We start from the raw sequence: 17,405 nt of genomic DNA on the forward strand, positions 1-17,405 counted from the left end.
CAGTTCTTATAAACTGAAAGCACTGACTCTCAGGATTTCCTGGCTACAACGTTAGCTTGACCCACTTTTTCACAAAAGCAAAGACCAGACAGGTAAAATTTGTAAAAGCTGTGTCAGAAGACTTACATTTAACTATTACTTCTTATAAGATTATATATAACAATAGTAACAGATTATTTTTAATATAAGAGATAACAGCCTTTAAGAATTTTTAAAAATTAAAGGTGTCTGATTCTCTGCTGCCTTGCAGCTTTTGTGATATTTACCCGTGTGCAAAGGGGGGTGAAATCTTACCATTGATATCTGATAACATTTTACACTTGCTTTGCACAGGTATGAAAGACTACATAATGTGAAAATCAATAGAGAATTAGCCCCAAGAAGTTTGTTTTCATGTGTAATCTTTACATTCTAACTATTTTTCCATTGAAAATATCTCACTGATGAATAAAGTATCCAGCTACACTAAACTCTTTCTGATTAATTTTTTTTTTTAATTATGTAATAGCAGTGTGATTGCAATTATAGTTTTCCATTTACTGAAACTATAAAAGGAAAGAACAGAATTAAAAGGTGAAACTATTTTAGTTGTGCCAGGGATGGGCATGAGATGTTTTACAAAATGACCAGGAACAGGTATTCTAACAAACAACAAAGTTATTGCTAGGTCCGAGGAAATGAAGGAATGAGATTAATTATAATCTACTGTGTGATACAAATATTAATAGAATGTCCTCAGTGTAAAATTCAGGCAGGATTTCTAAAACTTCCAGCAGTAAAATAACACATGCCTGGTAAGAGGTAAATATAGGTATTGTTCAGGTCAGAGAAATAGTATCTACTCAAGAAATCACTGCTGTGTTTATGGGGGTATGTAATTTTAACAACACTAGATAGCGACACCATGCCACTATATTTCAGCTATGGAATGTAAAGCTACTATAAAGCCAATATTTCAGGAGTTAATAATTGATTGGTTTAAACTTCATAATGCTTAAATTTAGTACACTATATATACCATAATTTTACACTCAAAACAAACTATTTGAATTGGCAGTACTCTTTTAGTAGTAGATATCAAAACGTAATATTAATTTTAGTAGTTTCAGATTTTTTTGTGTTGATTTTCATTTAAGACAATACTGTACTCTGGAGTGAAATTCACCTCTTTGCCAGATGCCAGCACAAGGCCTAAGCACCACTCAGGCCCTACTCGTGGGGACTTAAGTGGTATATAGGCCTTGCACTAATCCTCTGCACAAAGTGTAATTCACCCTTAATGTATATACCATTGTATAGGCATAATTTCATTCCAGGTGGATTAGGTCCATGAGTCATTTGGACTCATTACAATGCACTGTAAATGAAGCCACTAAAATACCACAAAAACTCATATTAAAATCAATTAATTGATTTCAAAATTGATACACAGTGGAAAAAATCATTCTGGACAAATGACTATGCAGGTGCAGCTGCTGTGTTTCTAAATTAAATACGGTGTTCCAACTTGTATCTGTGGTGGGCCGTGGGACAAATCACACAATTATGCACTGTCCCATGAGACCTGTCATATTGCAGCTGCAATTTTATATTTCTTGCCATTATGTGATATTTTAAAATTTTTGTTTTGGCTTTAAAATGCCTCTGTAAAATGAAGAGGAAAAAAAGCTTTTAAAACTTTGAGTGGGATTTTCAAAGCTAACTGAGGAGATTTGAATGCCCATTTCCCATTAACTTACATGTAGGTTAGGTATCCAAGTCCCTGAGGTAACTTTAAAAATCTCAGCTTTAATTGCTACTGTGGAAGGAGTCCAAAATGGCAGCTACAAGGACATTTTATGTGTGGAATTTCACAGGATCCAGAGTGCAAAACCACATAAGACCTAAACAGCCACCACACTTTTTAAAAGTGATGTCTGTTAAGTTTCTCTCTGCAATGGTTTGTTGTTGTTTTTTTCTACTTTGAGGGCTCGAAGGAGAAATACATTTACAAAATTATCTTTCCTTTTTTAACCCTCACCTCCCCAATTCCTCTCTATTTATATATTTGATGCATCAGATGATGTTGTTACACATGATAAACCTACTTATTGAATGTACAAATTCAGAAGAAGGTATTTAGCGATACGTGTAAACATGTTTACTTTAACTGAGCTGGTATTAGTCATATGTTGTTATGTTTGTTTTTTGCATGGCATTGGTCCTCAATAATAGCCAAAACTTGATTTAGTATTTTAATTTTAATCTTAGTATTTAACATTTTACAGTGTGATGCAGTGAAAACACCAGTTTTTATTTTTAATGGATTATCTGTATTATGGAAGACTGACTGAAGCCTAGATTATCACACCTCTGAGGGAAAAAATAGTGGGTGCTCATCACTCACTGGCAGCCCTGGACTGCTTGTGTGGATTGGTCTAGGCTGATGTTGATGGTGGGATGGAAATTGTTGGAATCATGGTGGAATTCCTCAAGGGCTTCTTTTCCATGGGTCCAGATGATGAAGATGTCATCAGTGTAGCGCAAGTAGAGTAGGGGTGTTAGGGGACGAGAGCTAAGGAAGCGTTGTTCTAAGTCAGTCATAAAAATGTTGGCATACTGTGGGACCATGCGGGTACCCACAGCAGTGCCGTTGACTTGAAGGTATATATTGTCCCCAAATGTGAAATAGTTGTGGGTGAGGACAAAGTCACAAAGTTCAGCCACCAGGTTTGCCGTGACAGTATCCCCGATAATGGAAACCTATCCTGAAAGACGATCCCTCACTCTCACAGATCTTGGAAGACAGGTCAGTCCTCTCTTACAGACAACCCCCCAACCTGAAGCAAATATTCACCAGCAACCACACACAGGGGCAGCCCTAGACTAGCTGCCAGCAACTGGCGCCCTAGGCGAACCATGCAATCGGCGCTCCCACCCCCAAACCTCAAGGGCAGATATAGGCTGAGGTATTTGGTAAACTGGGAAACATTTTACCCCTTTTTTCCTTTTAATGTTTTTTAAGCATTTTGTTTTTTTTTAAACAGAGACTTAATTATTCGGTTTGTCCACCCGTCTGTCCAACCAATGTTTCTGAGATCAGATAAAATAGAAACACGAAATTTTCAGAATAGATTTGTACACGACAGCTAGATGATATTATAGTCCGATTTCAAATAAAAATGCATTAAAAATGTTAATTATAATTTTTATTACTACAAATCCAAAATCATCCATTACGCTATCCTGCTTTAACTGCCGTTACCACCACATCCAATATGGAAAGAAATAAGAAAAAACTCTTCAGTGAACTTTAACCTGTATTTACAAAACACTCTGAATAAAAAACACTTTGTGCTCTTAAAACATGACTTTCCTTGCTTTAAGTTTTGAAAATTCAGTCACTAGTTCTTTTAGATCCAGTTTTCAAGCTATTTCATGCTCTGTTGACATTGTGGCAAGTCCAACAAGTCTCTGTTGCACCATTGTTGAACGCAGATACGTTTTTATCAATTTTAACTTTGAGAAGCTATGTTCCCCACTAGCAATGGAAACTGGCAAAGTTAAAAGAATGAGTAGAGCTATAAAAATGTTTGGAAAACTGTCTGTGAGTTTATTTTCACAAACAAACTTCAGTACTTCTTCAGGAGTGGAATGTTTCTTAAGTCGTCCTGAGAAAGCCTAAAGCTCACTACACAAATCTGTAGTCAATGCCGACTCTCCGCTCTACATGAATTTTCGGCTATGTGACCTTGATGTACATTCGAGTTAGGTGTCACTAGCATTGCAGTTCTTGCTGCTGGCAGATATGTTTCATTGTGGCTGAGTTATTGCTTATCAAAATTGCGGAGTGGGTCATCTTGACCCTATGTCGCAAACTGAAAAAAAAAATTTTTCCTAAAATATTATTTATTTTGTAGTAAATAAAAGATTTGACATTAATAAATTCTGATAAATGTAAAGAAATGAATTATAATTCATTCCCTCCAAACGTGCATGGGAATTGAAATAATGACATCTTTGTTATTTTATTTGTATTTTTTTCATCTTTTTCAATTTTTTTTCATTTTTTTTTTTAAATTAGATTTTTTTCCACAAATTTGGCGCCCCATTTAACTTGGTATCTTATGCAACCGCCTGGTTTGCCTATATGGATGGGCCGCCCCTGACCACACAACAAAAACGCTAACCCAGGAACCTATCCTTGCAACAAAGCCCGTTGCCAACTCTGTCCACATATCCATTCAGGGGACACCATCATAGGACCTAATCACATCAGCTACGCTATCAGGGGCTCATTCACCTGCACATCTACCAGTGTGATGTATGCCATCATGTGCCAGCAATGCTCCTCTGCCATGTACATTGGCCAAACCGGACAGTCGCTACGCAAAAGAATAAATGGACACAAATCAGACATCAAGAATTAGAACCTTTAAAAAAGCAGTCTGAGAATACTTCAACCTCCCTGGACACTCAATTACAGACCTAAAAGTCACAATTCTTCAACAAAAAAACTTCAGAAACCGACTCCAACAAGAAACTGCAGAACTGGAATTAATTTGCAAACTGGACACCATTAACTTAGGCTTGAATAAAGACTGGGAGTGGATGGGTCATTACACAAACTAAAAACTATTTCCCCATGCTAATTTTTCCCCTACTGGTCCTCATACCTTCTTGTCAACTGTTTGAAATGGGCCGTCCTGATTATCACTACAAAAGTTTTTTTTCTCCTGCTTTAGCCCACCTTAATTGATTAGTCTCGTTAGAGTTGGTATGGCACCCCCCATTTTCATGTTGTCTCTGTGTGTGTGTGTGTGTGTGTGTGTGTGTGTGTGTGTATATATATATATATAATCTTCCTACTGTATTTTCCATAGCATGCATCTGATGAAGTGGGGTTTAGCCCATGAAAGCTTATGCCCAAATAAATTGGTTACTCTCTAAGGTGCCACAAGTATTCCTCATTCTTTTTGCTGATACACACTAACACGGCTACCACTCTGAAATCTTAGTTCTGTATTTTCTGACTTCAGAGTGCTTGATTTCTCAACCTTAATGTTGCATTAAGGCTAGTCTTATGTGTGGAATATTTAAATTATCATTTATAAAATGTGCCTTTCAGGTTCTCTAAGCACATATGGAAAGCTGTGCAGTCATCATATCCCTGCCCCTGTGATATCACCTTCCCATAAGAGTATGAACACAGAAGTGCAAACCACACTTACAGAAGTACCAGCCGTGTTAGTCTGTATTCGTAAAAAGAAAAGGAGTACTTGTGGCACCTTAGAGACTAACCAGTTTATTTGAGCATGAGCTTTCGTGAGCTACAGCTCACTTCATCGGATTCATAGCATATCGTGGAAACTGCAGAAGACATTATATACACACAGAGACCATGAAACAAAACTTCCTCCCACCTCACTCCCCCGCTGGCAACAGCTTATCTAAAGTGATCCTCAAGTAGAGCCATTTCCAGCACAAAGCCTGTCTCCCCTTGTTTTTTTTCCTGCAAACCCCCCCCCCAAGACGCTCTGGTTAAACTTGGATTATTGCTGTGCACATTGTAAGATGAGCTGTTGCCAGCAGGAGAATGAGTTTGTGTGTGTGGTTTTTGGAAAAGGGGGGGGTGTGGGGGGGGGGTGAGAAAACCTGGATTAGTGCTGGAGGTGACCCACCTTGATTATCATGCGCATTATAAAGAGGGGTTTCAAAGGGGGATGGGCTGTTGCTAGCAGGAGAGTGAATTTGTATGTGTGTGTTGGGGGGGGGGGGGGGGGAAAGGGTGAGAAAACCTGGATTTGTGCTGGAAATGGCTCTACTTGAGGATCACTTTAGATAAGCTGTTGCCAGCGGGGGAGTGAGGTGGGAGGAAGTTTTGTTTCATGGTCTCTGTGTGTATATAATGTCTTCTGCAGTTTCCACGATATGCTATGCATCCGATGAAGTGAGCTGTAGCTCACGAAAGCTCATGCTCAAATAAACTGGTTAGTCTCTAAGGTGCCACAAGTACTCCTTTTCTTTTTACAGAAGTACATGACCTAGTCCGACGTGTCACAAAAGAAAATCCTCCCTCCTTACCACCAGACCTCTTTCCATGACACCCCCTACCCCCAGTTAATCTGGGAACCTGGCCTTTCTTCCTAGGCTTCCTTCACTGACCCTACCATGTCACCCCACTTTGTACCATCCTAGTTAGGACCAGAGGATGTGTGTAGTGTCACAAGTGGACTGGTGTTTTGAACAATGAATTGTTCTGTGGTGTCTCAGTGCCATGATTTTCAGCTTGCTTGTCACCACACACTTAGCAATCAGATGATAAAAATTCACAAAAATGAAAGTGCATAAGCTTATAGGGGGTTGATTGAAAGAGGTTAGATCGGGAGCATCTCACGGCAGTGCTCTTTGTGGGAGTCTCTGTGTAGGACTTTTTCCTGATGTGAGGTGAATTTATCCTAATCCTTCTCTATACAAGTATAGTGTGTGTTTCATTTTTATTTATTTTTAATTCAACCTTTTCCTCCCACTATCAGCTTGAGAGAGAGAGAGAGGATATATTTTCAGACTTTGGACAAATTCATCTGTAAATGCAGAGGTTTATTCTCTGGGTTTAGCCTATTGAAGGCAAGTGAATTTTTCCTGTGGTACACTGTGTCAGTCCCTGTGGAGCCATCTCCACTGCAGCCGCTGGCCCCAGCACCTCGCCTGTCTGATCCTTGCCACACTCAGCCCCTGCCTTCCAGCCCATCCTACCCAGGTGCCGTGTCACTCCTCATTCCGGAGGAGGACACAGGTTGCTGAAAGCGGGGCAAGGCTGGGTAGGCCTCCAGGAGAGAGCCCTCATGCAGAAGCTGGCCCCACAGCTGTGGTGAGAAGTAGCAGTGCTGGCTGCCCTGCTGCCCAGTGTGCCCGCTCAGGTTTAACCCTGTGGCTGCAGGGCCAGACCTGAACGGTGCTGACACCCTTCTTCCCCCTACCCCACCGTGAATACAGGGGTTCCAATGCTACTCACTCAGTTTTGGTCCCATGACAGAGGGACTGCAGGGCCAAACCTGAGTGGTACGTAATGTGCATACGGCTTCTGGGTATCACTGCCAGCTGTTGTGGTAAGACAGACTATATCAGTACATTTTGTGTGTTATAACAAGGTACATGTTACAGTGTTTATAATTGTGTTAAAATTCATCAGCCTTAAATCATAAGTAGTCTGTATAGAGAGTTCTATAGAGGACTGCATGGAATGAGAAGTAATGGCTAAACTGTGTTTTTTTAACAGCAGGGGGCACCAAACTTCCTCTAACTACAAAATGATGGAAAACTGTTAACTTCTGTCAAAGAACAGCATATAGTATAGTTCAGGAAACAGGTTTGGTACAGTACTGTATATTGTTAGAAAGGTGATAGCGTACAACAGTTAGTGTTTACTTCTAACAATCATATGTTTTAAGAATAATGGTGGTGCTTCTTATAGCCAAGAATCTGCCAGCATTTCTATTATAAGATGTCTTTAGTAAGGCTCTTGTTACATATGTACTTATACTGAAAGTGTGCCCTGGCCTGAAGCTTGTGATAAAATAGTTAAAAGGGCTGAGCCTGAGGAGTGTCTTTTTGCCTTTCTTTAAATTTGGTTTTATTTGGTTGTACAGTTCTTTAGTTACAGAAAGAATATGTGGCTTGTTTAGAATTTACAGCATCTCATGGGAAAGGATCATTGAAACTCAGGTCACAGAAGAGTGTTGGGCTCTTGGCTTTAATTTATAACTTGACAACTGACATGTGTTTTTGTATCTCTTCGATAATATATAGAAGCTAAAAAGTATCTGTCTTACAAAGATACATGATGATCACTTTTTAAAAGGTTAATTTTCATTATGCTACTAATGTTCATTTAAACTCAGATTAAACAGGTAGATGAGAAATTATGACAGCTTTTAAAATGCAAACCTCAGCAAGATGGTCTTGTGGTTAAGATGTTGGACTGGGACTCAGGATGACAATCCAAAAATTTGATCATTTTGGATGAACCAGAATCACCTCTACTTATGGGTGCTGAAAGACTCTTGGTATCAGACTCTCGTTTCTTGCTGGTACTGAACCATTCCCTGACACACATGCTTTCTGGTGCCCACTCAAATGGGTAGACTCCCTGTCCAAAATTCATGATCATCTGCCCTCTCCCTCATCGGATTACAATGAGGGAGCTCCTCTGACTGCCAGATTTCTGCTCAGGAGTCACTCGATTACCAGTCCAGAGCTGCCTCTCCCAACACCCTCTCCATAAGGGAATCCTCAAGGCACAGGCCACCCCTTGCTCCTCCTGGTCTGAGCATTCCTGTGTGCCCCTCCCTTCCCATATGAACCTCTCCACTGGTCATTCTGGGTTGCATGGGCTATCTGTAGGGAACAGTTCTCCTGAGCTTCTAGCTACACTCACAGGGAGCCTCAGAGGCAACAGATCTCTGCTATTGGTCACCTCCTCAAAAGGAATCTTTTGAGGGTCAGGAGATAGATGTAGCTTTTTATCAGCTTCTGGCACTAATCTCTTTCTCCTCACCTGATGATGCTGTGATGCCACGATCCCACTCAGACATGCATGATTTTAAGCAATATCAGGATCTCATGATATTGCAGATTCTCTCCAGATCTTGTTGGAAGAGATTAATGAGTTTCAGCATAAACTGATTAACATCCTTCGCACTGCCTCCACTGGTAAGATAACTCTGCCTACAAACAAGGTTCTACTTGAACTTGAAAAGACAATTTGACAGAGTCCAGCTACCATACCCTCGACTGCAAGAGAGCTAATAAAAACTACTGTGTTTCCCTTAAGGGATCAGAGTTCCTGTATTCAGCCTCATGCTCCTTGGTAGTTAATGCAGTCAATGAATGTAATGGGCAACAGCACTCTAAGATTCACCTCTCATGATAAGGACGAAAAGAGGTTAGATTTGTTTGGCCACAAAGGTTATTCTTCTGCTTCACTACAATTTAGAATCACCAAGTACCAATTCCTGATTACAAAATACAACTACACCAACTATGGGAATCTTTATTGTCCGTTTGTCACAAGAACAACTAGAGCAATTTCAGGCTATCATCAATGCGGGCCCAGTTGTTAGTGAGGACTTCTCTTCCAGCATCCCTGGAAGCAGCTTACATTGCAGCATGCTCAGTGTCAACAGCAATTGTTATGTGCTGTGTTTCTTGATGTCAGTCATTGGGGATCCTGAGAGAGTCCACAATACTGTTGGGATCTCTCCTTTGACAGATCCAAACTATTCAATGAATCCACTGGTGAGTCCTTGTACTCTTAAAAAAGATTCCAGGACTTCCCTCCGATCTCTTGGAATTTGCACTCCTGCAAAAAGGAGAAAATTTAGCAAGTGACAAACAGCATAGATGTCTCATCCCATTCACTTCCCAGTTTCCATGGCCAACATGTCTTGGGCCTGGGTCCGTAGGATTCATGGGAGCAGCCACACTCCAACCCTCCACCTGGCAGCCTTTTGACAATTGCTTACCTGGGACCTACAAAGCCCAGCCCCAGGGTGAGGTCTGCCCTTGATATCCAATTGGCAGAGTCCCAGAGCAGCGGATTGGCCGCTGGCTGTACTTAAGCCTGCAGCAAAAGCAGGAAGCTCTCTGGACAACTGGGCTACACCCTGCTCTGGACTGTGCTTTGTGCATCCGGCTCCTGCAGTTTGATTTCCTGGCATCCCGACTGAGCATGAACCCTGGCATCTGACTTGTGGTTCTCATCTCCACTTTCTCCTACGTCAGACTGCCCGGTATCCTGACCCAGCCAGTTCTTGACTGCCGTCTCATGATTCTGGCTCTGACTACTAGGTCTGGCCGACTGCGACCCAGTGACAGCTTTTTAGGACCACAATAACTCTGCAGGGCTGAGCCTGGTACAAGAAGGATAGACCCAGCAGCACCACTGTGGCCATCAGAAACTTCAGACTCTCCCAAATGGGCCCTCAGCCTCCAAGTGGATAATCAAGCACTGCAGGCCCAAATTGTGCAGCTGACCTCTGACAACCAGCAGCTGCAGGAGAAAATGGGGCAGTTCTGTATTGAGAATACTGTGCTTCAAACACAGCCTGCAGAATCTTGCCCAAATAGTTCGAAGGGAACTGCCAGCAGTTCTGGGTTTCATGAACCAATGTCACTTTCTGTTTCTCATGTGTTCCCAAGGTGGCCTTGGTAATCAGCCTGCCTACAGGAAATGCATTAGACTGGGCCTCCTTCTTGCTGGAAGGCCATATCTCAGCACTGTTGAACTGCGTTGCTTTTCTTCAGTCAAAGTCAGCCATCTTTGATGACCCACACTGAGCTTGAATGGCCAAGGCTGCCCTCACAGCAGATACAGAGTGGAACCAAGAAGTGCAGGTGTACCTGTTCTGATGGGGCTTACAGGAAGAAATCAAAGATGAACTGGCCTCGTAGAGATTCCTACAGGGCTAGACACCTTTGTGGACCTTACATCCACATAGATAATCAGCTGCAAGAATGAAGGGAGTTAGCTAGGAGCATTTCAATATCAATTGCTCCCCCTTTGCACTCTCCACCACCCCCAGCAACTTTACAAAAGTTTTAGCGGTTGTAGCTGCTCAGCAACGTCAATGGAGAATAGTTGTCTTCCCCTGTCTTGACGATTGATTTCTCAAGGCCCCCTCTTACAGCAAAGTTCACATTGCAGTGAGAAAGGCCATAACTCTATTTGACATGCTGGGACTTTAGCTTTACAGAAAAAAGTCCACTTTGCACCAGTCCAATGTATAGTTCATTGGAGCTGTCATAGACTCCACAATATTCAGGGCTTACTTACCAATGGACTGGTTTATAGCACTAACAGACCTCATTTCTTGGGTTGAAATGAGTCCTCAGACAACAGCCAGAATGTATATGCCACTCCTAGGCCATATGGCAGCATGTACCTTTGACACTACACACCAGGTTACACCTTCATCTCTTCCAGGTTTGGCTCAGGACTGTTTACACCCCCAGTAAAGACCATCATGGCAAGTTAGTATTGATTCTACAGGAGGATCTAGGTTCCCTCAGTTAGTGAAAGAACCCAGTCAAAGTATGTTCCAGACTTTCCTTCACTCCCCCGTCTCCCTCTGTGACAAATGACAGACGTGTCTCTTGTAGGATGGGGAGCTCATCGTCAAAGTCCAATTGTCCACTCAGTAATCCATTCTTCACATCAACTTACTGGAACTCAGAGCAGTCAGATAGGTCTGTAAACAGTTCCTACCTGTGATCAAAGGCCGATCTGTAAGAATATTGACAGACACCAGAGCCCCCAAATACTATATAAATTGCCAGGGAAAAGCAAGATCAATTTTTTGCTCAGCATTAGAAAATAAGCAACTGGAAAGACATACCTGCAAAAGTGGAAGAGGTTCCATCACTGATGTTTTGAACAACACCTCTCTCCTGTTGACTCTCCCTGTCTGATGTATCGGATTACCTTCTGAATTTGAAGAACTCTGGGCTGTCTCTGAGTTCTGTGAGAGTTCATCCAGCAGCAATTACAGCTTTCCACTCCATAGTCATAGGGCTCTCAGTCTTCGTGCGCCCCACCGCCTCTCAATTTATTAAAGGATTATCAAACCTTTTCTTCCATGCTAGACAACCTTAGTCTGTCATGGAATTTACATTTGGTCCTTAATTCCCTGATAAGGCCTCCCTTCGAACCTCTGGTTAAGTGTGTCCACTTCTATACCTTTCCATGAAAATTGCATTCTTAGAGCCTATCACCTCTGCTAGGAGATTTCGAGAATCAGGAGCTTTAATGGCTGACCCTCCCTACGCCACCTTTTATAATGAAAATGTATCTTTCTGGACATAGCCCTGCCTTTTACCTCAGACTTCCACATTAACCAGGTCGCTAAGCTTCCAGTTTGTACCAGAAACATCTCCAAATTAGAGAGGAAGCTGCTTGTCCTACCCTAGATGTCAGAAGAGTCTTTTATTTAGAAAGGACACAACCCTTTAGGACCTCCCCCAAACTGTTCATCTTTCACAAATAGAGTTAGAGGGTAGCATTCTGGTATATTTTATACACGCTTGTTTAAAAGTCAAACATGGACCCGGGAAAATTCCCTTTTTCAAACATTTTTTGGGATTAGGCCATGGTATAAAATTTGGCAAAATGTTCTAATCTTATGTGGTGCTGAGCATCCTCAACTCCTATTGAAGTAAATGGGAGTTGGGGCACTTGGCACTTCATAGGAGTGGGCTTCAAAAGAAGCAGCTTGATTTTAAAAAGGGACTTGCTAAACTTTAAGAGCACACATTTTTGGTCAGTAATAGTTTTCTCTTTGGCTCTGGGAATAGGTTCTTTTTTCTATGACCCTTTATAATTTAGGAGGCACTGCACGCTTCTTGCATATAGAACAGAGTTGTTATAAGTGGAGAAAAGAGCTCAACAGATGGTAAAAAGAAAATCTGCAGTACTAAATGAATTTTGTAGAAAGAGTGTTTTCGCAGAAGTACTTGTAATTTGATTGTGTGCCAACTAATGAATGTTACTGTTCTCAGTAGTATATAGTTTATGAGAAATCATTTTGAATAATTTTTCTTTGTTTTGAGGCTTGGTTTTCAGATCTGGGCTCTGTTTTTGTAGGCATAATTTTGTACACGCAATTCATGTATACTTTCTCCAAGCAAGTCACAAGTGTGTATGCATAATATTTCATAAACAAAATTCCATCCACAAAAATGAAGCCATGGCTTGAAATCCATGAGGTAAGTGGAACATTCAAAGACTGAGATAATATGTCTTTGAATACATACATGTGTGGCTTCTTTGTATCTCTTGTTTTTGTTTTTTTGATGTGATGATTCTGAAGTTAAACTGCAGTATTCTCAAGAGTTACTGTTTCAAATGGTGGGCCAAATGAACCGCTGGTGTAATTCCAATGATAGGCTTTGTTATATTTCTTATTTATATATTTTCAGTAGTTGTGCAGGTGGTATGGAGTCTCGCCATTAGAGCAGGAGCTCTGAAAGGCATTTTTGTGTAGTGTATGCTCACCTCTTGGGGGGTTGCACTGTGTGCTCCTCGCTGTGGCAGGCCACATTTGCTGTCTGCAGTGGCCCTGTTTCCTTGCTGCCCCTTTCTGGGCTAGTTTAGCATTGCTAACACGCTGCTGCTCTTGTCACCAGAATAGCACAAATATTGCAGTTGTGGCCAGCACTGCACAGGTTGGGTGGAAGACTCCATCATCTACCACCTTTCCCATCCTTGGAGAGCCTGAGATCTTGCTGGACATAAATGAGTCAAGGAAGAAACGAAGATTTTTTGGGGCCTGACCAAAGTTCTTTGATATCAGCATATATTTCATTAATGGCAGTCAGCTTTGAAGTCAGGCAGTTTATGAGTGACATATTTGCTGACTCATTGCTGTTTGTCCAAGATAGTGTTGATGAAGAGTTTAGGGCAGTGGCTGTCAACATTTCCAGACTACTGTAGCCCTTTCAGGAGTCTGATTTGTCTTGTGTGCCCCAAGTTTCACCTCATTTAAAAACTACTTTGCTTACAAACTTAGACATAAAAATACAAATACAGCACACTATTTCTGACAAATTGCTCACTGTCTCATTTTTACAATATAATTATAAAATAAACCAATTGGACTATAAATATTATACCTACATTTCAGTGTATTGTGTATATAGAGCAGTATAAACAAATCATTGTATGAAATTTTAGTTTGTATTGACTTCACTAGTGCTTTTTATGTAGCCTGTTGTAAAAGTAGGCAAGCATGTAGATGAGTTGATGTACCCCCTAGAAGACCTCTGCAAACCCTCAGGGGTATGTCTATCCCTGGTTGAGAACCACTGGTTTAGGGTTCAAGAAATGTTTTAAGTGAATATTGTATACCTCTGACTTGTGGAAGCATCAAGTATTAGAAACAATTAATTTATGTTTTTAAGCAGAAAATAAGCAACTAATGTATTTTAGAGTTTTAATACTTTTTAGTAACATGGTAGATACTGAATAAATGTAACAGGGGCCTTCAGAGCTAAAATCTGGACTGCATAGGAGTGTAATAGAGAGCAGGAACTCAGTAGCAATACTGCATGAACATGAAGGAAGTCCTTAGAAAATTTGTTGAGATCTTTAATTCTTGTAGTGGTCAGGAGATACCTTCCTCCCCAGCAAAAAACAATTTTGTTTTATGTTTGGATAGCCAAGTTGAGCTTAGAATGTCCACACCGCTCAGTGATGTGGGGAACGTTGTCTGGCTTGCCAGGGAAATGAGTATACCTCCTAAAGGGGTAGAGAAGCACAGAGGTTGCTGCACACACTGTGGGTGAATGTGGGGATGCTCACTCATACGCAGGTGACCAGAAGAAAGGGAAGATTATATAGGTGCAAGCTGGGCGGGAGAAGCCCTCTTTCACCCAGACCAAGCAGAGCAGCAGCATGCAGCAGCAAGGACTCCAGCTCTGCAGTGTGCATGATGCCGCGTGGGAACAGGACGTTGAGAGTGGGGAAAGGGGATGGAATTCCCCTCCCCCACCCCACCTCCAGACCACAGAGGGCAAAGCGGGTGGGAACAGAAGGGGAAGAGGAGTCAGTTAGTGAAAGAGCTCAGAGCTGTATCAGATCAGCAGGGACGGGGAAAGGACCCCAACCCAGCCCATGGCGGCTGTAGCAGGCAGGCTGTGGGAGAAGGTGAGAGGGATTGGGTTTCAGGCTTTGCTTCAAGCCAGAGCAGGTGGGCAAGAGCAAGGGGTAGGATGGCTTCCCCCTTCCAGCTAGGCATAGCAGAAGTGCTAGAACAGGGAGGGGAGGGATTTTCAAACCCAGCACAGGATAAACTGAGTGGGGCTAGAGAGGCCATGGAGGACCAGGCGGTGGGATCCTCACCCCTTGGGCAAGGGCTAGACTGGGGTTGGAGGATCTCAAGGTGGTCCGTTGGTTCTTCAAAGGGAGTCCCTTCCAGGAGAAACAAACACGCTTGTGGGTGAGCTGACTGTGTTTGCAGGTGGGACAGGCACCAGAGAATTGATTCCAGGCAGTTGCTTTTCAGATTGTTTCCTCAGCACTGCAGGGCTTGCTGGGTGTAATGGGTTGCCCAAGAGCCAGGACATTCGGTTCAACAAATTGCAGGAGAGACGGGCACTACTGCTGGCAGAGGCGAGTTTGATCATCACCAGATGGAGCTTGCATGGGCAGGGTGTGTAGGTGAGCCATTGCCACCCAATGCGGCAATGGGTGTCTGTAGGGGGGACCTCGGTGGGGTTCAGGGATCTGGCTCACTTTCCCCCTTGGGGCACTTATGTGGAGAAGAGGAGGTTGGACTTAGCAGGGAAATAAATAGGCCTAGGGAGGATTGGGAGTCCTTGGAGCTGTATTAGAGCTGTCTGGGGTTCACACACACCTTTTGTGGATGCTAATGATATTACACAGCTGCTGCAAGCTAACCTGCAGTTATTGCAGCAGCTGGGAGCACCCGTGGGTGTGGGATCGGGAAGGGGGAGCCAAGTAATGGAAGCCCAGCACATTCCCGAGTTTGGGAGACATGTCATAGGTGGCATCGACCCCTCACCAGAGGATGGGAGCCCCTAATGGGGGGAGATTTCTGGGCATCTTTTGAATCACCCATTAACAGAGACTGTACATTTGTGAGATAGAGTTGCTGCCCCAAGGGTTACTGCAGGGGGAGGCAACAAGGCCCTGAGGGTGCCCCAACAGTCAGTCATCAGTATGATAGGGTTGCTGCCCTAATGGGAGTTCACCTGGTCAGTAGCACTAGGGATAAAATTTTGAGAGGTGATTATGTAGACATATTATCATTGTTGCACAGGGAGGTGCTGACAGACAGTAAGCCAGGACAGAGCAAGCAGGACAATGAAATGCCTGAGCAGCCAAGGGTAGCTAGAGCATGGGGAAAGTTGGGAGGCTGCCTTCCTGATCTATACAGGAGTTATTGCAGCGGCTTACCCAGACAGAAGCCCAGCATTGTTTATATATATGGTTATAATCAGATGATTATATATAATATATTGGGGGCGTGTCTTGGTTTAATTATGAGGAACAGTTTAGATTGAGGGCAACAACACAAACTGGGATCCGGTGGGACATACCACATCATACGCTGGGGTTGGAATGGATAACACCACGAGGACCCAGAGTCCAGTGGCCTGTTCATTCCACAGCAAGCCCAGCAGAGGCCTGAGGCACATAATGACATTTGCTGGGCATTCAATGAAAGTGGTTGTTTTCATAGCATCTGCAAATTCAGACATGCTTGCAAAAGGTGCTTTGGGACCCATATAGCCCGTTTTTGACAGAGCAATAAGGGAAGATCGTAGTGGGGGAATGGGCCAGGAGATAGATCAGGTGCCACCCACAGGTCCATGGGGGCATTAGCAGAGTATGGGGGACAAAACACAGGGAGGAGTGGGGGGTGAGCTGAAAGCAATGAGCTGGACAAGGGCACCATCCTCAGTTAAGACGGAGATGTTAAGGCTGCTCCTTTGGGATTACCCTAACAAAGTAGGTGGGGCATATTTATGGGATGGGTTTATTGCATGATTTAGGATCCTCTTTATGGGGAAAAGGAGTCATGTGATGTCTAAAAATTTGAAGTCCTTGGTGGGGATGTGCCATATTGTAAAGAAAAAGATTACACAGGAATTAAATGAGAACAGTGTAACAGGGCCATTCAATCAATTATGTATACAGAATTTATGGGTTTGCCCCCCTTGGCTTGGTCCCTAAGAAGGCTCCAGGTGAATATCAATTAATTCGTTACCTATCATACCCACAGGGATAGCTCAGTTAACAATGGAACAGATCCAGCTTTGTGTTCTATGTGCTATTCTTCTACTGATGAGGTCGTGCACATGGTTAGGTCTTGAGGCCCAGGGGCAATGATGGCTAAATGTGATATCAGTTATGTTTTTTGACTGCTGCCAGTGCATCCATCAGACTTCAATCTTTTGGGTTTCTTTTTTAAGGGACAATTTTTATTTTCATAAAGCTACGCCCCCTGTTGGATGTGCAATATCCTGTTTAGCATTTGTCATAAATATAAAGGGAAGGGTAACCACCTTTCTGTATACAGAACTATAAAATCCCTCCTGGCCAGAGACAAAACCCTTTCACCTGTAAAGGGTTAAGAAGCTAGGATAACCTCGCTGGCACCTGACCAAAATGACCAATGAGGAGACAAGTTACTTTCAGAACTGGAGTGGAGGGGAACAAAGGGTCTGTCTGTCTGTCTGTGTGATGCTTTTGCTGGGACCAGAGCAGGAATGCAGGTCAGAACTCCTGTAAAGAGTTAGTAAGCAATCTAGTTAAATATGTGTTAAATTTCTGTTTTGTTTAAATAGCTGGTAAATAAGTTGTGCTGAATGGGATGTATATTCCTGTTTTTGTGTCTTTTTGTAAC

At 42.6% G+C, this 17,405-nt stretch overlaps 1 protein-coding gene across 20 annotated transcripts in view; it reads left to right on the top strand.

Annotated features, from left to right (window-relative positions):
- RNF180 (ring finger protein 180) overlaps positions 1 to 17,405 on the top strand; it is a 205,883-nt gene that overhangs the window by 97,694 nt on the left and 90,784 nt on the right. Inside the window, exon 6 of one of the 20 annotated variants that reach the window (XM_043547117.1) lies at positions 334 to 470. The exons of the other annotated variants lie outside the window; for them this stretch is intronic. Coding sequence (XP_043403052.1) covers positions 334 to 339 — 6 coding nt within the window. The 3' untranslated portion in view covers positions 340 to 470. Of the gene's footprint in view, positions 1 to 333; positions 471 to 17,405 lie in introns of those variants that run through there. 20 annotated transcript variants of the gene reach the window in all.

The sequence above is a fragment of the Chelonia mydas genome, chromosome 5 (genome assembly GCF_015237465.2).
Source record: "Chelonia mydas isolate rCheMyd1 chromosome 5, rCheMyd1.pri.v2, whole genome shotgun sequence".
Classification (NCBI taxonomy): domain Eukaryota; kingdom Metazoa; phylum Chordata; order Testudines; family Cheloniidae; genus Chelonia; species Chelonia mydas.